At 47.2% G+C, this 25,284-nt stretch overlaps 1 protein-coding gene across 3 annotated transcripts in view; it reads left to right on the top strand.

Moving 5' to 3' along the window:
• Fcp1 (RNA polymerase II subunit A C-terminal domain phosphatase Fcp1) overlaps positions 1-25,284 on the top strand; it is an 85,179-nt gene that overhangs the window by 48,523 nt on the left and 11,372 nt on the right. For all 3 annotated transcript variants that reach the window (XM_077682037.1, XM_077682030.1, XM_077682044.1), the window contains 2 exons: positions 7,819-7,878; positions 21,904-22,073. In XM_077682037.1, coding sequence (XP_077538163.1) covers positions 7,819-7,878; positions 21,904-22,073 — 230 coding nt within the window. The remainder of the gene's footprint in view (positions 1-7,818; positions 7,879-21,903; positions 22,074-25,284) is intronic.

Consider the following 25,284-nt stretch of genomic DNA (forward strand, 5'->3'; position numbering starts at 1 on the left):
GGATATTCACAGTTTTACATATAAGTATGATGAACCAACTAGCCCAACAATATGCATTACTGAAGGTCAGTTCTTTCAAATTAAAGTTGCATCTTGTCCTCATGGCCCCTTTAGTGACTGAAGCATCATTACCCTGCTCCACGATAAGAATTGAACAGGTTGCATCTATTTCACATTTGGCTCAATACATTTGAAAGAGCTGGTAAAACAAATGCAATTTAATCTGCTAGAAATCGCAAAGCTGTTCCGGAAATTTAATTTCCAGAATCTCTGTTAATAACTTCATTGAAAAAAAAAAAAATCCTGTTAAATTTTTAATGTTTATTTCCCAAGAGGGCTATTCGCTCCGAGCGCGAACACAGTCGGCTCCTGGCGGCGGCGGGACGAACCGCTCCTAGTGTGGATAGCGCTCTCGCGTCGTCTGCTTTTTCACATTGCGTGCGGCGCAAGACGCGTGCTGCACCCGACAAAACAACCAATATGTGTGCTCGTTTGGCAGTAAGCAATGACATAGTTACCTCTGCTTGCGCATTTCCTCTAGAAACGCAATAATCGGCGGCAGTTGCGGCTAATGCACTAGTTTAATTCCACGAAACATCTTCGCCGTGGTCACCGCTTGAGTGTGAAACGTGTTATAAACATTGCTTCCACACATTGCACTTTTCTTATTGTTGAGTGCAGTCGTCTGCCATTGCGGGAACTTTGAAGGGTACTTTTTGAAGGTGGCGTGGTGATTATTTAAAGGATATAAGTTTAGTACGCGAAACGGGTAAGAAGCGACAAGACCTGTGCATACGCGTGCAAATTCCACTCCCTTGTAAAACTGCGCTGTGTCCTTATAGAAAGAAGAAACAAACAAAAACATTTACACTGCACACGACCCATGCGCTATCGCCCATACATTACCGGACACGTATTTTACACCCGCAAGCGCCTGTGTGATCGTGTCCTTCCCGTACCTTTTCTAAAATAAATACCATTTTTGGACAGTCGTTGTTTATACTGAGGAGGAGGAAATAAACATTTATTCAACTGTATCGAGTTGCTAATTACGTATTATTTAAAATACGTTTTTATGAATGCGCAAGACTATTTACAGGGGATTTTTCGGTAAAATTAAGCAGTTGTGAGTTTGCGTTTGTCATGTGGCATTTCGTGTGTCATTTTCATATATATCATTTTCAAATCCGACGTGAATCACCTCGTCTAGAAACGTGTATCACTCAGCATAACCAAATGCCTAATATAGTCACGTCTTAACCTCTTAAGGTGGACCTAAGTTTAAAGAAAGAGGAGAAAACGCGTAATATAATGCACGTTGTTGCCCACATGTGTGAGGGGTGTGTACTATGACTCGCTGTTTTTTTTTAAATTTTTCCCCACAATGCTTGCTTTCAATACAATTTTGAAAAAGGCGAGCCACAAATTCTGGACAATCTTGGACCGAAGGGGGGTTAATCAGTTTTGAAAATACGTGTTAAAGTACTGCTTTTTCACCGCTACAGTACACGACGGCTAGTGTAGTTTCGATTGTAAGTAATACTGATAACCATAGTTTGGCTTTTCGCGTTACATGCGTTCTCTTCGCTGCTCTTGCAACGTTGGCAGGACCCCCCCCCCCCCCCCTTCCCCCCCCAAAAAAAAACGAAATGCACAGAATTTCATTTTTTAACCAATCCTCAAGAATTAAATGCCAAGACGAAGGCGATATTCAGTTTACAATACAGAGTAGTTACCGGGAACCCGTTACGCTGATTTGCAACGAGACATAAAAAGGAAATCTTTTACTACATCTGCAAAGCGCAACTTCATTTATTGCCATCTTTAGGGTTCGTAAGCGACCTTATACGCACGAATGCAAACACATCTCGCTGTTGCAGGCACCTGTTAGATTTTAAAAGGAACGCAAATGGTCAACAGAGCAGCCGTAACAGAAAATTTGTGCTCACTGTGAGGTTCCAGAAGCTTGGTTTGCACACTGTAAACCTGCTTGTCACTTTGCGAAAACCTAGCTAAACATGAGATGATTGTACTGCGTGCGTTGACAATTCAATTCGACAGTTCACTCGCGACGAAAGCCGTAAATAAGTGATCCGAAACCGTTATTCATCAAACCTTCCTTCAGAGTCACTAAAATTTAATTTAAAAGACCCGTTAGAGCGGTTACATTTACTATATCTCTGCACTGATCGAAATTCAATAATTGTATGTTGCCTTTCGAACACACAAAAAATATCGTAAGCTTTTAGAAAGAATGTCGGGGCAGGTAGGTGGTGTTACCATTTCAGGGCATCCCACAAATGCAAGAATGCGTCATGCTACCAGTGAAAGCGATTGAGATTGCCGTTGTAAACTGAATTTCAGAGATCGAGGCTCTATGATTTGTTTCTGTTTATGATTTTATTGAAGGCTCAAAGCCATAGTGTGGAAAGATCGAGCTTGCTACGAGCCACGGCGTACAAGTTCATTGTCACTATTACGGCCATTCTGAGATTCCCGATGAGTCGTCGCTTTTTTTTGGCGTAGTAATGAAAACTTACTGCTGCTTCCATGCTATACATTGAACGTTGAGGAACCGAACTACAGCATACCACTCTTGTTTGCACCTTTCGTGCGCATATACGGCGGGAAAAAGGCACGAAGCGCGCCCACAGTGTGCATTCTTATAGGCCGCTCAGCGGAGCATCCACACTAGCAGCGCGACGCTGTCGCCACCTACATGTCGAGCTCGCGGCGAATAGTTACCCTGTATTTGTGCATGATGTTAGTAGAAAAATTTAAATGAGGCCTTTGGTAAGGATCAGGGCCTAGGTACGTTAGATGGTGCTTGTCTCAGTTGAAAGGTGTATATCCTGTGCAACTCTAGAGTATAATTGGAGGGGGTTGCCTGGGCAAGGGTAGTGAGACGAGTTGAACATTTCCCTGGAGAAAAGAAGAGCACAGTGAAGGGGGTTAGTTTGCGTGGAGGATGGATGGGCGGAGGACCTGCCCGTCAGAGGTTGGCTTTCTGAGTATGACAGTCAGGGATGGAATTGAGTGGCTGCTTGGCTGCTGTGAAAATGTGTAATGTGTTGGAAGATGCCAAAGCAACAGCTGCCACTTCTTTCACTAGTTGTGCCAATGTGCCTATAATTTCTTAAATGTGTTTTTATTGTGCTACACCCTCATATTCTCCCCACACCTCCCCACCCTCTAATGCTTAAACAATTTGGCAGACTACATAGTTCTGGTCTTTGGTTATACTATAGTTCTGGTCTTTGGTTATACTGGATGTTTGAAAACCTGGCACCAGTGCCATTTATGCTGGTGGTTTACACAGTTAAATGGACAGTAAACCTCATTTATGCGGCATCACCAGGGGCTAATTAGTAAAATTTCTTTTTCTGTTTTCACATACGTGTTTACTTATTCTGATGTAGCCAGACATGACACAAGGTTTCTGTACTTGCTAACGTTTATTGTTGCAAACTTGTGCTCCTATGTAAACTGTCAAAAGAAGACTTTGAAGACACAGTCAAATGGAATGACTTGAGCCAGGTGCAGACGAATGACAGCAAGAACAAGCAGACAGGTCTCCTGAGCAAGAAGAAATGCCAGCTGGGTAGCAGTGGGAGTCCACCGTGATAAGAGTTATTCCCCTGTCAAACGTGCCTATTTAAGTGCACTCACGCCGAGTGCACTCGGGCTCCTCGAATGACACTTTGGCTGCACGCTGCTCAACGATGAAACAAAGTACCCCTGGCCATGACGTGAGTGGCAATAGCTGGCGTAAATATTCTGCAAAATTGAAATTCTCTGTATTTATCACGTCAGAAACCATGTAAACATTTCCATGTTTACATGGTTCACGTCAAAAACCATGTTTGCATTCTGAAAATTTGCGATCGGTGCCTCGCGCAAGTCCACAAAAAACAGTCGGGACGGCGACTGAACACCGGCGCTGATATCTTCACTGTTATTCATTGCGCAGTGAATCGCAGCAGCATTATCTTTTGGGGGGAAATTATCTGAAAGCGTAGAATATAACAGAGAAGACTGAAACGAGTACACAACCACAGGGCCACAAGAAATCACCTACGAGTTTGCCACAGAGACCAGCCGCCTGGAGCAAAACCCCACCAGGCGGCGCTGCCACGTCGTTGAGAGCGAGGTTATTTATTTGTTTGTCGTCCCTGCTTCTCTTTTTGTGAAAATAAATCAACAATATATGTATAAATAACTTTAAACAATTATCATGTAAACGCTCGCTGCTTTATGGTGTTATTCCTGATTTTCGCACCTCTGCTGACGAATAACTCACTGAGCGAGCCGGCTCCGGTAAAGTGTGTTTGGGGAACACACTCAGCTCAAAGTGCGTTCCGTGGAAAGTGTCATTCGCGTTTGCCGTTTAGCTGCTCTTAAATGATATTTTAACCAAGTGCACTCTGTCGAAGTGCACTTAAAGGGACCCTGCAACACTCTTCGAGCAGTGCAAGTAAACCTGCACGACGCTTAGCTTACATTACCAGAAATACGTGCACGTGAAGCAGTGAGCACGGAAGTCGCTGTGAAACACGCGGAAAAACCAACTGCGCTCTCTTCAGTTCTCCTCATTATGCACCCCTGGCATGGCCTAAATGACGTCATTGAGGCCATGGCTGTCCGATCGGCTGTCACTGGTCAACTTCGCGGCTAATTTCTCGCATTTCTCGGTGACGATACGCCGTCGTCAGCGCTGTGTGCGAACCTCTTTTATGCCTGAACCTGTAGGCACAGTTTTGCCGTTTCTTTTGTGCTTTGGGGGCGCGCGGAGTTTGAGTGATGAGCTCAATACTTCCCTTTCAACCAGACCACTCGACAACAAGCATTTATTGCTTCAAAAATGCCCTACCAGCCGGAGCACGCGCTTGCGAGCAGGCAGCCATACCTGCTTTTTTGTGGCACCAGACTGGAAATAGACCCCTCCACGTTGCGGAGAAAGGGAGAAAATTCCCTGGCCTGTCATATATCGGAGACCGCGGAAAAGAATGCCGCGAGCCGCCCCCCTCCGGGAGAGAGCGCGCAGCTTTCGTCACGTTGTCTGCAGTCGAGTTGAGAGGGAACGATTATGTATGCGCAATTTCTCATCGCGCGTAGTTTCGAGGATAGTGAACGGATTTTCATAATTCTTGCGGGAAGAGGTTGCTGGGGCAGTAGACTTTACCCCAAAATACATTCCTAGTAGTCGATGGTACGTGTTGCAGGGTCCCTTTAAATAGGCACGTTTGACAGGGATATTACTTGATATAGGAGCTGCAAAACTCCCCATAGGCCTCGTGCATCAAAAAGCGGCCCTACGGTTGGTCCACTGCTTAGGAGTTTCTGTTCCGTACACTGGCACTGCCTGTTGGCTACAAAGTGAACTACACAACATGTTTCGCTGTTGCACCGCTGTGGGGCACTGCCCGACTCTGACATGCCGCGATGCCGTGAATCTCTCTGCATTGTTCGAAGTTCAATTCAGAGCTCTCGGCGCATGTACATTCCCAACGAATTGCATTAAACAAGCCTTTATTGTTAAAAGATGTCAACATTTTGTTTTATTAAACGAATTCAGATTTTTTTTTCTCTTGCCGACATGCAACCCAGAAGCCAAAAGAGCGCACTGTCGTCTGCTGCAGATCATCTGCTGTCTTCTGGCAGCAAAAGAAAGTTGAATTCACTTCGACAGCTTTATGCACGCTGAAAAGGTTTATTTAGAGCCAGTTGATCACCTACTATATTAGTTTCGGCATACAATGTGCTGTAGGCCGAGCGACAACTGCAAATTAGTTCTTCATGTGCTGTAGGCCGAGCGACAACTGCAAATTAGTTCTTCAGGTCTGGCTAAGCCCCGGGTTTGCAGCAGACGTGGCCATATTTAAATTGCCATGAGGCAGTTGTACAGACGCAAAGACAATCACAGCATAAAATAGATCAGAGTCAAGAAAGCAATGAATAACTTACAAAAGTACAAAAATAAAGAATTATACACCTTTAAAATAATGTAAAGCACAACGTAAAATTGTCAGTTGGCATGATTAGTATGCTTTTGCATAATGTATAAGCTGTCCGTGCTGGCGCCACCATGCACATGATCTAAAGTGTGGGGGTCCAGGTGCGGGTCATTTTCTGAGGTGGAGTTTTGTAACTGCGTGCATCAAAAAGCTCTGCACCGTGCCGGCATGTCGGCACACGTGAGACATTTCGTGGGAAACGGTCGCGCATGCCCCATCGGGGTAATTCTCGGGAGCACGGCAGCACTTGCAGACATGGTGGCCACCAATGATCGGCAGCTACGTAACCTAGCCCTAGACACATGTGCGGAAGAGAAAACACGCCGCAGTGATTTACTGGGTACGTGCAGAAGAGGTGAATGGAGTCCACAGGATCTTGTAAACGTCAGCAGACCCTTATCTTTGTATATACATGTGAAGGTCACACCCATGCAAAAGCTTTGACCCTCAACCCAGGGGCTGAAAATAGCACACACAACGCAATTGCTGCACAGTATGTTTTGCATAAACTGCTTTTCCAAGAGGTCTTGTGTGTGCTTGTTACCTTCAGGACTTTTATGATTAGTGCAACGATCATGTGACACTGTGGGCCGGTTGGGAGAACACTTGGAGAAGAATGTAGCTGCCATTCCAGGACACAGAACTTCTGCCTGCATTCTCTTGGAAGTTGGGAGGGCATGAATAGGCCTTGTATAGTGAAAGCAGTAGCATGTACATACATTTTTACAGCAGCAACACAACAAGGTTTTTGGAGTGGCGATGACGTGCAGAAAGGTGGTTAGCTGGCTAAGTTGGTGTGTTGACAAAATAAAAGCAGTACACGAAAGAGGCATGCATGAAAGGAACCAGAAAAGACTAGTACTGCTGATGATGATTGGTTTTTCATGGCACAAGGTTGACTATGGGCAAAGAGAGTCAGAGCACTGATATTAGCATGACCGTGATAGCATAATGCAGCTTATCATGTGCAGTTTGTTATCTGTGTAAAAGCCGCACCCCACCTAAATTGGGGCAAATAAAAATGCAGCCGTTTCACTTTTCCTTTATGTGTCAATTCGCATCAGGTCATGCGTGATCGTGAACGTACATTTATTAATAAAAGGGGCGTGCAGCAATTTGGTGAATGCAGCGTATCCTGATTGTGTCACTTGAACTAAGCATTAGATTCAAAAAGCTGCACCAGAGCCAGTAAGAAGATTAGTGCACACTCAGTACTGGGGCCACTGGCAGCACATGGCCAGCACGTGGGACAGATGTCAGAAAAGGCGCCGCAGGTGGTTCCTAACTGAACCGATTTTCGGTTTTCCCCTGTTTCGTTTTTGATCATCACAGCAGTGGATTCAAAGGGCTATGGTTTTCGCAAGTGTGACTGCTAATGTGTGTGTGGTGTGCCCACTTGTCAACATGCACGCTTGCCAACAGGTCAGCATTCCAAGGGCGAGTAACAGCTCTTTAGGATTGCACTTAGTCTGTTCAAAGTATTCAGAACATTTGAATAGGCTGCCTGAGGCAGGGTGACAGCTGTCACCATGCTTAAGTTATTGCAACGTGCTGCCGTAATTCTACGCAGATCTTGTGTTTGTTTTAACCATACAGCTTTGCTGGGCTGCTACTGACCACAGGCACACAGAACAAGGCTTGCTTCTAGGAGCACAGGCTCTGAACTTCACTTCCTTTTACTTCTTGATTTACTTCTTTCCTTCATTGATATGCTGTCCTACACAGGATGAACTTGTGCGACCCTGATTATTTCTTTCGATGAGAAGCCTGCAGCCTTCTCATTGTTATTTTTTTTTTCTCACAGCCTTCCCGACCTCCTGCTGCTCGCAAGCCCACAGAACAAGGTTCGCGGCTAGAAAAACGAGTACGTGTTCTAAATTCACCTTCCCTTGCGATGCCCTCATTCTTGTTTTCTTTGGCTTGCCAAAACTCTCACTTTTTTCTTTTTCTCTGAGAAGCCTGCAGCACATACCACTTTCAGAGCAAATATTGTGCATAGACGCAGAAGCCTTACTAGCTGCTAGGCAAAAACTCTCTGTCCTCCTGACCTGCCTGTCCTTCTCGGTTCTCTCCTCAAAGCTGTGTTGATATATGGCTGCATAAGTAGCACGAGCACTGTTTCTGTCCTTTCTCACCCAAGTCAAACAAAGAACTTGAGCACTTCGGGATGCATGCTATCGGCTATGTTGAAAATACCTTCGAGCGGTATGTAAGGATGAAAAAGCCATTTGGTAAGTAAACGCCACATCTTTGCTGAAGGGGCAGCTCTTCAGCATGGTTAAAAACTTGCGCTTAGCTTTTGTGGGTGCAGCATGCATCACTATTTATTGCCAGTTGGAGCTCACTTCACAGGTTAGCAGGCAACATCCACCTCGTGGTGCTCCACATTGGGTGCGGTTCATCCACACTCATCCGTGCTCAACAAACATACTTTGTGAATGTGGCATACGTTCTTCATAGCTTCTCACAGGGGTGCTGGTTGCAGCGGGAGAACCTGTTCCGAGGGACATGCTCATGGGGTCACGCGTTGTGTAACAGCATCCTTACTGGAATGCTAACTATGAAGGGGCTTGCGTGAGGGTCACGATCCCCGCACTTTCTGGTGCCCACTGGGAAGCTCGATTGCTACTTCGTTGCAAGAAAGGTCAAAGGTGGAAGAGCAACTTAAACTTGGAATGAGGACACAGACGTGCAGGACTGCAACACACGAGAGCGCATTGTCATGTCACGTGTCATACCCACCCACGTCAGGTCATCGTTCTACGTGCCAGTCCCGCCACAGTGGCCAAGGAATTGGGCTCATAAGCCCAAGGATACAGGTTCTATCCTGGCTGCAGTGGCTGTTTTTCTGGTTGAGGGGAAAAACAAAAACACCAGTGTGTCAAAATGTTGGCACACATTAGGGATCCCCAGGTGGGCAAAATTATGGCACGCCTTATAGCCCAGGTGTAGTGTTGGCACTTAAACACCCAGAATTTGAAATTTGAATTTTTTTGCTTACTGTCAGCGACCTCATTTTGAAGGCTTTTCCACTTTTGCTATACAGGGCCAGCTAATACCTACTAATGCTTTATAAATTATTAGCAAGAGAGAACTTCGGATGCCTTATGAACAGTGAATACATTGTAGGATTTCTGTGGCCTCACTTTAAATTTTAATAGTAATTCTCTGGTAATGTTATTGAATTCAGTGTAACTAAATTAGTTTTGTAGAGTAATTTTGTCCTTTTTGCCATGTATGTTTATGCGGTACCATGTGTGTGTGGACGAGGGAAATTGGGGTAGACAATGACCGCTACGCAAGTTGGTTTTCACGGCATAGTTGCGATGTCCGGAGGCTTTCAGTTGTGAAGATGTTGCTGCCGATGCGTAGCTGCTATAAAAGGCGCACGGTCGTAGCATGTGTCCACATCTGAAAAACATCGGGACCACTCATGACTGTGTATAACTTCAGCCTCTTCGTTGGCTTCCTGCAACTTTTGAAATGGTTTTGTAATTATTAATGTTGTTACATACTTAGATACACTTGCCTGAATGCCGATTAAAATTACAGTAGAATGTCGTTGATACAAATCTCGCTGAACTGAGAAAAATATTCGTACCAGAAATTCGTATGAACCAACACAGACCATAAAATTGAGCTCCAAAAAAAGTTTTAGTTTATTTCTTTTCTTACTTTCGCGTGAAGAAATTCGGGATGCTTTTCTGCTTTTTTTTTAAACCTCCGTGTCGCTGAGCAGTCATTCCTGGAGAGCATAAAACTTCGCACTCTGCGCTCGTCTCCTCACTCGTGGTGCCCAAGTTTACTACACACCACAATAGTAAAGGCGTGAACTGCATTACGCGTTTTTGCACGCGATTCGTGGGCATCGGCGTTGCGCATGAGATTTTTTTACGCTCGCGTTGAAGATTTCGCACGCGTGGCAGTGGGAGGAGCCTGACGATTTGCGCCAATGGGGAGGTGCACGCCTCATGGCAGCAGTTTCGAAGCGCTCGAGCATTTGTTTCTCTATGCGCCGAATTCTACTGGGTGCGGGAAGGCATCCGGAAGGGCGCCAGAAGGCATCCGGAAGGGTGCCGGAAGATGTCTGGCGGGGTTGATTTCCCGCGGGGTATCACACGATTGGCGCAGAGTGAAAACGCCATCCAGCCTGTGCCACGCAAATAAGTTTTGGCAATAATTTGGTGACGTCACATAGACCCCGCTGGAAATCAACCCCGTCGGATATCTTCAGGCGCCCTTCCAAATGCCTTCCAGCACCCAGTAGAATTCGGCCCTATGGCTCGAGACAGCTGGCTGGCTCTGCTAGAAATGTTTAGGCTTGCCACCCCGCCAGATATTTTATGGGCGCTTTCACTAGCGGCACGGATGTTTTATAGTACCGTTCTCGCCCGCATTATCACCTTCTTTACCTTACTGCACAAGCAACTTTGTGTGTGCCCTGAGAAGCATTTTAAAGAGTGGTTAGAAGTGATCGCTTGAGCACCCCGCGCCACTTCGCGGTCGAAACCACCGCCATGTTATCTCCGCCGGCCGCGCAGCATGCGGGTGGTTCCGCAGCGCGTTTTCGCGAGCAGAAAATGCTCCATGTGGCTCACGCTACACTTGATCTGCTGCGCGTGCTCACACAACAACCCGGTCGATCCTGGAGAAAGTGACAAAGAGGGGAGAGAGAGCCCGTACATTGCCGTCGCTTGCTCGCTTGGCAGTCGGGCGCCTCACCGGCTCGTTAGTATCATTCGCCGGGCCGTGCAGGTCCGTTCATAACAGCCGAAATTTTTCCCATTGCAAACAATGCAATTTCGCCAGGACTTCTCAGAAATTCATATCACCCAGAATCGTATCATCGAGATTCCACTGTACGTTCAGAAGGATAGGGATCATCTGGAAGAAGAGATGGTGGACGAGTAAGGCTGAGTGGCCGTTGCTTCCCCTGGTGTGTCGTGGTTACGATTGTAAATAAACCTCACTGCTTCGTAACCCATAACAATTTTGGTGGGGGTGCGGGGTACGGCAACACGGAAGCCCAGGACTTGTGCCGAAGCCGATGGGTGGCTGGACTACCTCCACCGCCTCCTATCATGAACGGGAATCAGCAGCCTCAGCAACCGGTGCCTACTGGGAGTTGGATGCATCACAGAGAACCCTTTCCGTTTGCTGGTAGAGCTGGTGAAAATGTCGACGACTGGCTCACGCACAACCAACACCTGAGTCGATATAATCGGTGGGACAGTGCCCTAAAGTTAGCCAGCATTGCGTTCTTCCTGGAGGGCACTGCGTTGGTATGGCTTGAAAAACATGAAGAGACGCTGATGAGTTGGGACCACTTTGTAGAGCAGATCAAGGCCGGTTTCGGCAATTCCGTTGCCAAGAAAAAGTGGGAGAGCAAACATTACTTCAGCGGGCTCAGATCCTTGGGGAAATTATATTGAGAAGTGTTGAAGCTCTGCAGGACTGTGGATTCGCAGATGTCTGAGGATAAAGTAGGTCATTTGCTTTTAAGGGCATTGCAGAAGATGTCTCCAACTTTTCGATTGGCCAGAATAATTTAAACACGGCTTCAGATGTCATCCGACACTGCTGGCATTTTGAAACCCTGGTGATGCGCCACATCGCTCCAAAGTTTAATAGACTCCCCAGTGTGACCACCATCTCAAGCTGTGACTATGATGGCCAAGCCAACATGGGTGAAGCCATGCGCCTCATTGTGCACGAAGAGTTGTCGCGCCTTCAGGACACTACGTGTTGGGGTAGCGGTTCGTATACAGGGGACATGCATCACGAATACCATGAGGCCTCTCTCTCACCGGTAAGCCCTCGCTGTGAAGAGCCAGAGTTTCCAGCCTACCGCGATTCCACACTCTTAAACCCAAGAGTACCAGAGCGGGCCACATCACGAACAGGCCAATTCGTCCAGAAAACTCGAACTCTGATCAGCGCTTGCCAATCACTGCAGCAGCTCTATATTCCAAGACTACGACCGAGAGACTGCTTTGGAACAAGGTCACGAGGGTCCAGTTTGTTACCGTTACGGCGTGATCGGGCACATTTCCCGATATTGTCGACAACGCTGACAAGGTCTGCGATATAACCTGCCAACACCATTTCCTCTCCCTAACGCCGACTATTACTACAATGATCTCCGCTTGTCGTTGGGCCAGTCTCCAAGAAACCTTTTCGCGCCTGAACTTCCGCCACGGAGAAAGAAGTATTTGAGGAGGAGAATCTGCTGGGCTGGGACAGCGCGAGCGGTCTGCGCGTTAATGTCACTGTCTGGCGAGGAGGAAATGCAGCTGGCAGAGCAGCACAACAGATGGCGCGTCGAGCGCGTTGCCATAGTTTACATGTTCTTCTACGGAAGCGATGCACAAAACTCATAATATCATCGAATATATTGTAACAATTGCCAGATTTCTTTCTGTAAAATAAATAAACAGAAGTGCTGGACATTCTAGCAGCAGTTATTAATAAATACTGCCCTAGTTACATGCCATAATGGCCTTGAAACGAAGTACTACAAGGAATCCCCGAGCAGACGACGTCTGCCGACGCCGCCTTCTCGCCACGAGTGGTTCACTCTCGGCGCTATCGCCTCTCGCCGGCTTCTGAGATTTGCTGCGCTTTTCATATTGCACAAAGGAAAGTGCTTTCCATCAGTGCTTCTTGAGGATTGGGCGGAAATGTGTCGTGCCGAACTGCAACAGTGGCTACGCAGCCTGCAAAGAAAAGGTAATTACCTTTAATGTTCCCAGTGACCCGGCACTGCTATTCCCAGAAAAGGTCGGGAGCTCACGTCTTGTGACTATGTTTGCGCCATGGAGGAAAGAATACTCAGGAGAGGCCCCTAGCATCCCAATGCATTGCAAAAAGTGTGGAGGAAGTGACGTCATTTTTCTTGAGTCCATAGACAGTGTTGCCTAGTTTCTTGCGGCTGCGGTGGCTAAACCTGGCAAAATGCCATGGACAATTTTTTACGGCGCTTTGACTGTGGCTTCCTCGCTACGTTGGCAACACAGCGCGGCAGCCGCTGGGGCGTCGTCGTCGTCTGCAATCTGTGCACTACAGCTGATTTCGCACCGTTCCCTACTGCCATTTCCTTTGTGGTCTAATGTTCCTTCGAAAACAACACCCGATGGTTAATAATTACCGTAAAAACCCGCGTATAATACGAGGTGTAATTTGGGGACAGCAGAATCAGAAAAAAAGTTTTCATCCGCATATAATGCGAGGTAAAGAGCACAGAAAACGTTTATTTGCACTGCAGTTACCGTTCAGTCATTGTCAGTTTTCGCTGGCACTGTCTCCCGACGTCCGTTCAGTCATCGTCAGGTTCGCTGCCGCTGTCCCCTGAAGTCGCCTTGTCGGAAATGTCTTCCCACAGAAAGTGGTCCTCAGTGCCATCAAGGGCATTCGAGATGCCGCATTTCTTAAAAGAGCGACTGATGAGCTCCTCTGGGATGCTGGCCCGTGCATCTGCGATCCAGCCACAAAGCACCGCTGGATAAATCCGCGTCAGCCATTCGGTAGCTGTGTCACTTACAAGTCTCCTGACCTCATCCACTCTTGGTAGCAGGACCTGATGCAGTCTTTGAAAGGCTTGTTGATGCAAACGTCTAGCGGTTGCAGCTGGGATGTCATTCCTCCTGGCATGACAATGAGTTCGGTACGGGGTTCGCGCAACACCTTTTCACGAAATCGGCCAGGTGGCAGCGAAAGGCGTCCAACACGAGCACTGAGGGGAATCCCCAACAGTGCTCCAGGCCGCCGACACCACACAGACTTTATCCAGTCAAGCACCAGTTGCTTTCTCCACCCACGAATTTTGCCTTCGGTGACGCCGAACTGCCGTCCTGCGGCGCAATTTCTGGTGGTCTCGGCATATAAAATAACTTTTCTTTTAATTGCAGCCGAATACTGTTTTCGTGCACCCGACATCGTGATAGACTTGCGGTGAACGTGCCTAGATCCTTCGCGTGGTAAAAATGATCAAAATGGCGCCAGCAGAGAGAAGCAGCAGCCAGCTAACGCCACCGCAAGATGGCGCACCCTCCGCTGAAACCAAAAGTGCAAATTTTCGGCTGAAAACTTTGGGATCCACATATAATACGAGGCACAAATTTTACATAGTAAAATTTGGAAAAAAAACCTCGTATTATATGCGGGTTTTTACAGTAGCGTGGTCGGTGAGCATAGTTGCCGTTATCTTGTGGCGATATCTCGTTGATTCGCGCAGTGGTTTTCCATCCTTATCGGTCGGCCTGTGAAAAGGTGGGCGTTGGCAGCTTCGGCAGCGTCGACCCACTTTCTGCGGCGATTTGCTTCAGTTGGGAATCTATTCTCAACGAACACAAAACAAAGTGAGGCAGACATGTAGTGCTTCCGTTTTGCTCGACAAATAGCGCATGGGCGAATATACTTACCTGTAAAACCGCGAGTGCGACCGGCAACCCGGTACGCGACAGTGAGGCATCTTGCAAACCACTGTAGCCACTTATTCACGTGAAGTGAGATTAGACAGTTTTAGTTTCACGAGTTTACAGAGTTCATGTGCGCAAACGTGAAAAGCGTACGTAGTCCACGCGCATGTAGTTCGCAACTCGTGCGCGACGCTCGCCACGCGTAGGGTGCCTCGTCCATGTGTATTCTTCCGTCCCGTGTGTTTCTGCTGCGCTACATTTGATCACTATGGATTCCTACTGCCATCTACGAACAGACACTGCAGTAGTCACTCGTGATACCGTGAGCCTGTTGCTATGACGACGACAAACGCTACTTTGCCAGACTTAAGAGCTGAAAAAGTGTCCTTCTATTTCAAAAACGAAGGCCGTTTTTCGATTGAAACTTTGGTTGAGGGTTAGAATGGGCAAATTGAAGGCGAAATCAACAGCTTAGAACATGACATCGCCCCGAGGAATTAGCGACGAAGCTGTTTTCGCTGCGAAGCGGGAGGGCAGGGCGCCGCCATGTTAGTCAAATCAAACTGGAAACAGCAGAGGATAGTGGGAACAAGTGCGAGGCTCAATGGGCTCATGTCATGGCGGCTGTGGCTTCACAAACGTGACGTCAGGGCCTTTCCTGACCTTTTCTTTCCTCCATAGTTTGCGTAAAGCACTTCTCGAAGAGCGGCTAGAGAGGCGGTGGTGTTACGGCTAGCTTGGTGACGAAGTACTTCTAGACAAACCTAGACGGCCTGTCCTGTTACCAGACGCGGTGCCATCAATATTTCCGAGCTGTCCCAAATACTTGTCTTCTGTTCGGAAAAAAGAAAGCCGGCATAGCCGGCAGGCGGATATGCATGGACTGACCTTAAACTGGCGAGCCTTTCCGGAAACCAAGCTGCGCGCGTTTTCTCTTTGGCGCCTCGCTACAGAGGGCGCGTCGATGCCGTGCTCGGCGCCGTGACTTCATCGCGCCACCGGAGGAAGCCCTGTTTCGCCTCCTCAATTATTCCTTCTCCGTGAATTCCGCGCACTAGGTCTCCAGCCTCCAACAGAAGTGTAACACTGCCTGTATGCTGCCGTTCCCCGCCTCCGGGAAACTAGTTAGCAGTGCCGAAGGGGGTGAGGCCACCATTCGGCACTTATACAATATGCCTCCACCGGTTCTGATGCTAAAAAACAAAGTTGAAGTGGTTATTGACGGCGCTCCTCCATTGACGTTAGTGACACTGGCATGACGGTTTCTGTATGAGTCTAGCTTTTAAAAATCAACTGGGACGCAAAGTGATGCTTGACTGGGACCATCCAGTAACTTTTTGTGGTGTTGGTGCTGAATGTTTGTGTCCTCACGGTGTTTGCTCTGTTACTGTCACTTTCAGTGAACACGAATTTAAAACTGTGTTTACTGTGCTCCTGAGGTCCACCCATGACCTGGTATTGGGTATAGACTTTTTAAAACAGTGTGGCGCAACCATTGATTGTGGGAGTGGTGAAATATATGTCGGTGGCTCTCTTGTCGGCGCTTGTGGAGGACTGTCAGAGTGCAAGGTCTGGCACGTCCGTATTGGAAGACACTGTTATTCTGGGACTCTGTACTGTCTTTGTGCCAGTAAGAGCACTAAACGCAACTTCTAACAAATTCGACGCTATTATTGAGGCTGTCGCCGTTTCTTGCGCTAAGAACATTGTTGTTCCTCGCTGCATTGTTCCCATCGAACAAGGGCGCTCTGCGCTATGATAAATTACTTACCTAAGCCGGCGGTGATACCGTATGAATTGAAACTCATCCACTTCAACGAATACATGACAAGTTCAGTAGCTGTTTTAAGCAAACACGCTGATCAATCATTGCACCTGTCCCCCATGATCAGTGATAGTCTGCCGTGGTGTGAACGATCTGCCGTGCTTAATGTCATTTCTAAGTATGCATCAGTATTCAACTTCTCAAGTAAGGAAAAGCTGTCCTTGATTCCACCCTGTTGCACTGCTCACTCCATCAACACCGGGAGCCTACAACCAATTCGACAGAAGCCGTACAGAGTGTCCCCATCAAAACGCAGGTTGATCAATGAAGAAGTTCAAGACATGTTGGCGAAGGGTGTCATACGGGAATCATACAGTCCATGGGTGGCTCCGGTCATTTTGCTTAGAAAAAAAGACTGATTGTGGAGGTTTTGTGTTGATTATCACCAGTTCAATGCTATCACCAAGAAAGGTGTGTACCACTTCCACGGACTGAAGACGCCATCGACACTTGCTGTCCGCTTTGCACTTTTCGTGAATCGACTTACGGTTGGGTTATTGGCAAATCCCCGTTCATCCAGCAGACAAGGAAAACACTGCCTTTGTAATGCCAGACTGCCTTTACGAATTCAACGTAATGCTGTTTGGGATTTGTAACGCACCTGCCACTTTCAAGCGATTTATGGACACCCTTTTGCGTGGTTTAAAGTGGAACGTTTGCATGTGTTACCTTAATGATGTCGTGGTTTTTGGTCAAACGTTGAAGGAGCATAACGACCGCCTGGCTATGGTACTTGACTGTATGGAGAAGGCAGGATTGGTGCTTAGTGACTCAGAGTGCAGTGCGCAATTTCGCCAAGGGTTGGCTGTGCTGTGAAGCTGTGCGGGTGCTTGAGCGGGTGAACATCGATGGACGCAAGGTGACAATCAAGTGGTTTCATCGGAACTCGCCACCAACCACAACGAGACGACGAACGCAGTCGCGCGAGGATTAGCTGGCCGCGCGGCAGCAGTGGAATCGTCTGCAGAGTGGTGGACCGAGACGAAGGACAGGTACGATACCTTTCAGGGTATCGCCAAATATTATAGAAATAGTAGGAGGGTGCTGGCACCGCCTCACCCCAAGCTAACCAGGGAGGAAGCGTCCACGTTCAGACAGCTGCAGACGAATTCACTGATGACCCTGGTCGTCATGAAGCACATACAGCCAGTACTCTATACGGACGACACGTGCGTGTTGTGTAACATTGCTAGGGCCTCGACCGCCCACTTACTGTGGGACTGTGAAGTGCGGCCTAACGAGGCGGCAACAAGGATAGACCTACTGCCGTGGATCCAAGAAGCAGTGCGCAGTTGTGACAAGGACACTCAACTATCAGCCGTCCAGCAGGTCCTGGCGGCCCTCGGAAAGCAGCACCGGAGCGAAAGCTGCGGGGCAACGCCCTCCCTTACGGGGCAGCGGCGTCCAACCCCGTAGCGAGTAGTGAAGGGGTGGTCCAAGTAGGGATGACGTCGGGATCGAGTGGCTACGTCCGGGCGCAGTGTACACACTGTGTCTGTTGCAGGCATTCAACAAAGTCATTCTTCCTTTTTTCCTTAACTCTAAAAAGGGCCGCTTTGGAATGCGAGAAACTCTTGTACTCAGTCTTCTGGTGGACAGCAATGGTATTTGACCTGACCTGAAAAAGATTGAAGCCATTACCTCTTTCAAGCCTCCAGTCTCAAAGAACTATGCAGTTTCTTGGGACTATGTTTTTATTTTCGTTGCTTTATTCCTGGTTTCGCCAATGGAGCCTCCCCACTGACTGTTTTGCTTCAAAAAGGTGCCCCTTTCCATTGGACGTCCGAGTGTAAATTCGCTTTTTACTAATTGAAATTTCTCTTAACCTCCATACCCATGCTTCGCCACTTCTGCCCCAACGGAACTTCACACGGATGCGAGTGGCATCGGCATAGGTGCCATGTTCGTGCAGCCGTGCTCGTGCAATTGCAGCAGTGAACATGTCATTGCCTATGCCAGTCGCTCCCTCAGCAAGTGTGAGCGTAATTACACTGTGAACAAATAGGAGTCTTTGCCGTTGTTTTCGCTACTCAAGATTTCTTGCTTACCTCTGTGGACAGGCCTTCACAATAGTCACCGATCATCACTCGCTATGCTGGTTGGTCAACCTGCTTGATTCGTGCGGTCAGCTTGAGCGCTGGGCCCTGTGTCTTTCAGAATTCAACTTCACTATTATCTATAAGATCGGTCGGAAGCACGCCAACGCTGATTGTCTCTCTCGTCTGCTCATGGAAAAGACCGACAGTGACATCGATACCGTTGGCAAGTATCTTGCTTCTGTTGAGCCAGCGTTTCCTGACGTGCATAGATTCTAACTTGAACAACAGAACGATAAGATTTTAGGGCCATTTTTCGCATCTGCACGTGACCCAGCATCTCCACAACACTTTTGCCTCAGTGGGCGTTTGCTTTATAAAAAAGACTACTCTTCTGAGGGCTCTCGTCATCTGCTTGTGGTGCTGCAAAACCTGCACCCCTTAGTTCTCCAAGTCGTGCAGGATGATGTCACTTCTGGTCATGTGGGACTTGTACAAACACTCCATCGCTTACAGCAGCGTTTTTATTGGCCCAAGATGTGTGAAACAACCGAACGGTATGTGTCCAGCTGCTCCATTTGCAAGCATCACAAACGTCCGAACACTGCTCCCGCTGGTCAACTTTACCCAGTAAACCACCTACCGCACCTTTTGAGAAAGTCGTGATAGACCTACTGGGACCATTCCCCTGGTCTTTGTGGGGCAATCGTGGGATCGTGGTAGCCATCAACTACCTCTCACGTTACGCCGAGACCTCTACCTTACCATCCACTACAGCTTCGGCAAACAGCAAGCTTTGTCCTCTGTTCTGTTATGCTTTGTCATGGGCCCCCTCGTGTTATTATCAGTGCCGAGGACGCCGGCTTACTGTGGATGTTATTGAAGAGCTTCTTTGTCTTTGTGCTACCCACAGTATATTCCACCCCCTATCACCCACATACCAATGGCCTCACCAAGTGCACAAATCGGACACTAACATGCTTTCCATGTATGTCGCTTCCAATCACCGGAACTGGGATGCTATCTTGTGGTTTATCATGCTTATAATACCACAAAGCACGAGACGTCTGGCTACAGCCCTTTTTTCCTCCTCTACGCTCGTTTGCCTCAAAGTGCTCTTGATACCATACTTCCTTTCCACGACCATACCAGCCCTGATATAGCTGACATTCTTTGCCGTGCCGAAGAAGCCCGTCAACTTGCCAGTCTTTGCATTCTGGCCTCCCAAGGGTCTCCAAAGCGGTGTCATGATCACCGACACCAGGACATTTGTTACGAACCAGGAGATTTGGTGTACCTTTGGACGCCTCTGTGCTAGCGCGGCTTATGTCAGAAACTGGTCACCAAGTACAGTGGCCCTTTTGTTGTGCGTGAGAGGTTAAGTGATGTTAACTATGTCTTATCCCGGCTCACTGCCAGCGGTCGCTTTCGCAACAAGACTCAAGTTGCGCATGTTGCTCGCGTGAAACCATCTCATTCCCCTGAAACCAATTGACTCGCCCAGCGGGCTTCATCTGCACCGAGGGAAATGTTACACCCATATATAAACTTGCCTGAATGCCGATGATAATTACATTCAGAAAGATGGGGATCGTTTGGAAGAAGAGAAGGTGGACAAGTGAACGCAGAGCGGCCATTGCTTCCCCTGGTGTGTTGTGATCACGATTGTGAATAAACCTCGCTGCTTCGTCACCCATAACAATATTACTGTGCTTTTTTTTTTTTTTTTGCTTTTTGCTTTTTCTGGCGAAATTTTTACAGCCACATGTTTTCCTTTAGGGTACTCCACTTTCACTGCTCACAAAGAGTTGCTCTTGTACCTTCGCTCTTGTACTTCCAGTTGATTCAGGGTTGAAAAGTGGTCTGCTTGTAGGTTGTATGTGCCCATCATCTGCTTGTGGCCTTGCATAAACTGTTTGGTTTTGTCTTGAACAAGGCTTGTGTACAGATTGATCCTTACCATATAGACTTGTGTGATTGCTGCAGGTTCTTTTTCCGAGATTTGGGGTGACCATCAAGGATGCAGTTTTATTTTGGGAGAGGGGGTGTACTGTTCCCTTTTGTGAACATTATTTGTTAACAAAAAAAAGCATTTATTCGCATGTTATACATGGAAAAGCATTTGTGGCCTTACCATTCGTCATTATCATTGTTGGGGCCCCCTTAGCCCCTATGCCTCATTTGTACATGTGGCAGCGTGGTCACGGGCGTGCTAGCTTCCTTGCTGGCTGTGCATGGCGCGCCGTACCCACGATACCACATGACCTGCAAATGAGGATGCCGGAGGAATGACCCGCATGGGTCTCCCTGCTAAACCTTCTTTCTCGGACGAACACCCCTTTCCGCCAAGCCTTGTTCGAGCGTGTCCGATCCGGCGGGGAGCTGGCTGGGCGCTTAGGTCGGTGTGAGTCGGTTAAGGAGTGCCTACCCTCACGGCCATGATGACCGCAAACCCAGTTGGCTCCACGTGAGCTCTGCTCAGGGATTCCATCTTGACCGGTCATCGGGAAGGCTCTTTTCCCGCAGCTGCGCTGACAGATATCTGGGTTTGGGTCCCTGCGGCTTGTGCAAGCAAGGAGCACTACTGTCCGTGAGCGACAGTCGTGTTGTCTGGTATGTACCCTGTATTTGCCAGGCATTAGTCTTACTTTGATTGCCGGAGTCTGTCTACCACGCGTGAGTACTCGAACCTGTGCGTTAGTCTTCGGATTCTACTGGGGCTAGTGAACAGCTGGTAGTACTTTCTATAGTGAAGCTAGCCGGGGTTTTCTGTTTCCTGTATGTTAGCCCACATCATTGAGACGTTATCATTCATGTGCATTCATTGGCCCACTTGTTCTTCTCACACCCCAAATAAGGGTGCTTTTAGCGTTCACTGCGAAGACAACATACAATCTTATTTTATTTGGGTAAACTAGCTTTTGAAAGCTTAATCAGCTTTATTCCAACCTTAAACATTGTTATTGATGAAAAAAAAAAGCAAATTTTGACAAGCTGTCAAACTTCTGCTATGCTATGTGTCATTGATGGGATAAAAACCGGATAATGAGTGTGTTAACTGCATTCTAGCATTCAAGAAGTTTGATCAGATGGAACCAGTGGCACCACTAGAAGGGAACTATCATAATTTTTGGCACTAGCTTTTGTCAGCGGTCATTGATAGCACTGGTCCCTGTGACGTAATAAAGCTGGTGTGAGAAAGGGGCCGGTTCTTTGCCACTCTTTCATCCATGTTCATTATTATCCAGCCTCATAGTGTCAAGTTTGCACTAAAATTAGCATAAGTGTTATTCTCGCGCGAATTAACCAAAGGTGTATTTTTTCCTCGTAGTCCTTTTAAAATCGGTTAATTGGTGTGGCTTATGGAGTGGCAGTGCTGTGGTTACTTTTTATGGTTTGTTTTTCCGCTTTTATTTTTTAAGGCTAAGGTTTCAGCCATTACACATGTCCGTATGGTGTAGAGCTTAAAATGATTTATGAGTGCCTGTACCTAGAGCCACCAGATAAGCTTTCAAAGTGTAGCTTATTTAGTGGCTCTACCTGTGCCTGTGCAACTGGTGCTCTCGTTGACTTTTTGAGCCAATGTTTCCCCCTTTGTTCCAACCTGCCAGGCTCCCCTGCCTGTGCCTGCCCCAAGCCCAGTGGAAAAGCCGCGGGCAGAGCTGCCGCCACGGCTGCCTGTCTACGACCCAGTGACTGGGAAGCGGGTCTGGCGCAATGGGGAACGGGATGGTCCGTCAGCTAGCCCTCCGCAAGCTCCATCACACGAAGCATCAACCAGGTTCGTGCATTCGGAGTGGCATTCTTTTTTTTTTTTTTTTTCCCTCTTTAGCCCTTGGGGATCAGAAATGTGAGGCAGACTGATGTTTATTCCCTGCCTATCAGTGGTGTGAGTAGCTCATATCACTGCGACAGTCTGGCAGGATACGTTGACTCTCCCAACTGTGCATACGTACCCAGTCTTGCTCACAGTGCTAGGGGCAGGATTTAGGTGTGGAGGAGCAGCTGCAAAACCAACTCATCCCAGTAGGATTTTTCGAAAGGTATAAGGCAATGCAGCATTGACTGACTTCGCACTATGGTCTCATGCTCGGATGAATTGCGAACTTATCACTATGAGGCACTTACCTGTGTCGCATAAACTGCAAGCAGAATTAAGTTGGAATGGGAAGGCCGGAACCCTCCTTCTTTTCTCTGATATGGAAGAGATTTTAAGCATCCTCCCATTCACTAAGGATATGGGAGAGATTTTAGGTGCAATACCAGGAGTGAGACAGCTGTACATATTGTGCAGTTTTGATACAAATCCATTTTCCTATGCCAAGCTGCCCCAAAACAGCCTGAAAAGCGAGGATTTTGATGCTTGTGTCAGTTTCAGTGGGGAAAAATGCCAACTTGACAACATGATTTTTCAAGCAGCCCCAAGGTGATGCTGTTTCTAGTGGTTTAATTGATTAATCAATCAACAAATAAAAAACATTGGGATCACGTGACGAAAAATGTCCCAAAGATCAAGTATTTGAAAGTTCAATTCTGTTTTATATTCTGTATGTTTCCAAAGTTTTCTCATTTAAAACCATTGCAAAGTCCCATAGAAAAATCCTTGTCAGCTGAGGTGACACTATTTGCGCAAGTTGACGAAAAAACGGCAATTTTTGGAGCACTGTATACCTCGAGACAACATAACCTGGCGGCGCCATCTTCATATGGGTAGTTCGGCTGAGCCCTCATCTTCTGCATTCCGGTCTCTTTTTTTATCGTCTTTCACAAAAACACAAATGGCAGTAAAGGAAAGGCAGTGAAATTAAGAAAATGATAGCTTCTAGAGCGCGATGAGCCCACTGGCAAGGTTTACCGGAACATCATAGCACTTGGTGCGCTTCGCCGATCTTTTCCCTTGTTTAGGTTACACGGGAGGCATGGTTCCCGTTCAGTCGTTTTATCTGTTGCGGTACTGAACAGCGACATTATCAGGGTGATAATGCTTGAACGTGTGCAAGATTACAGGGAAGTTGTGTGGCTCGAAAGACCGAGTTCATCAAAAACTTTGTGGTGCCAGCGACTTCACCGTCCTTCGTCCTTGAGTGAAACATGTTGCATGTGTGTATAATGAGGGTTCGTGTGGTGAAATTTTGGACAAATTGCAATGTTTTAAACACCGAGCCGCGGGAATGGGGCATTCGACATGCCAAAAGTTGCAGCTCAGGCAGCATTGCCGCAAAGTGTTCAGGCAGCACCCGACAGCGGAACTGGTTACGATTTCACGCGAGTAATAATCATTAATGTGTCTGAAGTGAAATTTAGTGCCAAAGGCGAGGTGGGCAAACATAGCAGAATATGATCACGGTGAACATGCACCTGGTGGATTGAAATTGGAGGGCTGGTGGGGTGTAACTACCGTCACCTCACTTTGTTCAACTTTTGCCGTGGCTCTACACCGAGTCTGGAATTACGAAAATAGTAATTTCAGCATTCAAATTATCATGAAAGCACTTTACGATTGCAGTGCTTTTTAATTTGATATTTTTAACGACTCTCTACATTGTGTATACATACAGCCTCAATAAAATTTAAGAAGTTTGTAAGAAGGTAGTGCAGTTCATACCTTAAAACGTGTGCTGTTAAAAAAAAAACTTTCTCCAAAGGCTGTTTAAGTGTTGTTTGCCCTTCAGTCTGGTTAAAAAAAGTGTTCTTGTCCCCCCCGAGTTGCTACAAATTTGATTTTTTTAAGACTCCTAAGATGACATATTAAATGTCATTAACTTCTCCAAATTACCTAGAGTTCCTCCGCTCCAAAATTGAGATTTTGCTGCTCCAGAAAGTGCTCCCAAATCTGTTACAGCTGTCTCACCCCTGACAATACACAAACAAGTGTGCATGAGCATGCACATTCTCTCAATTGTGAGCACATTCTGCAGTCTTGCAAATGCCTTTGGAGTCACAAGTGCTTCAACTTTTCATCACAGAACATAATGTACATCTAGAAAGAGAAAATAAAAACCTGCGTATAGTATTGGCCAGCAGATAATGCCAAGTAAGATTCAGGAACAGCAAAGAAAAAAAAAGGAAAAGAAAGAAAGAAAGAAAAAGAAAGTTTAATTGGCATAAAATGTGAGTGAGGCAGACTCGGTGAAAACATTTGTTTGCATTGCACTACGAGCTTCATTCATTGTCGCCCGTAGTTGCACCATCATCAGGCAGTTCCTTGTCCCAGAACTCTTTCCAGAGATAGTCGTAATTTGTGCTGCTGAGCGTGTTCAAAATACCACACTTCTGAAAAGCGCAACGCACAAGGTCCTTTGGGATGCACACCCCTACGTCTGCAATCAACTTGTACACCGTGGCTGGTGATGCCCACTTCAACCATCCAGTCGACACCACACCAGGCTCACCTGACTGCATCTATTCTGTGTAGCTTGACCTGGTCCTTGAAGGGCTTGTCTGATGACAAGTTTGGTGCAAGACTCTCTTTTCACAAAGTCGGCTAAGTATCACTGAAACATGTCCAGGACGAAGATGGATGCGAACAGCAGCAGTATCCCAGGCTACGTACACATCACGAACTTGATTCAGTCAAGCACGAGGCCCGTCCAACCTTTCTCTTAGCCCCTCAAATATTTGTCGGTACCTCTTTGCTCTTTGGCATTGTCTTGTGCTCGAAGACAACGTGGTGGCCATCCGCCGCGCACAAGCTTCCCTGGGGCCCTTTTTATGCACAGTGAGAGATGGAGGACTGTCCAGATACATTTGGTTGGAATTGTTAGTCTGCCCTAGCTGGAACAAGGTCTTCACCTCGCGCAGCGTAATAATGTCGCACTGGGAAAGCCACGAGCAGTCCTTCAAAGGGTTCAGGCAGCTTTTGCGAAATCAACATTCACCAGTGTAATGAAAGCGTAGCAACAGATCCTGGGCTTGCTCACTTAGAAGTTAGAGCATGGGATCCCTCTTTCTCTTGCAAACCTGTAAATTTTCTATGCACGTAGCTCTGTGCA

Source organism: Haemaphysalis longicornis, unplaced genomic scaffold, assembly GCF_048455015.1.
Source record: "Haemaphysalis longicornis isolate Haplotype H1 unplaced genomic scaffold, Haemaphysalis longicornis Haplotype H1 scaffold_1, whole genome shotgun sequence".
NCBI classification, from domain to species: domain Eukaryota; kingdom Metazoa; phylum Arthropoda; class Arachnida; order Ixodida; family Ixodidae; genus Haemaphysalis; species Haemaphysalis longicornis.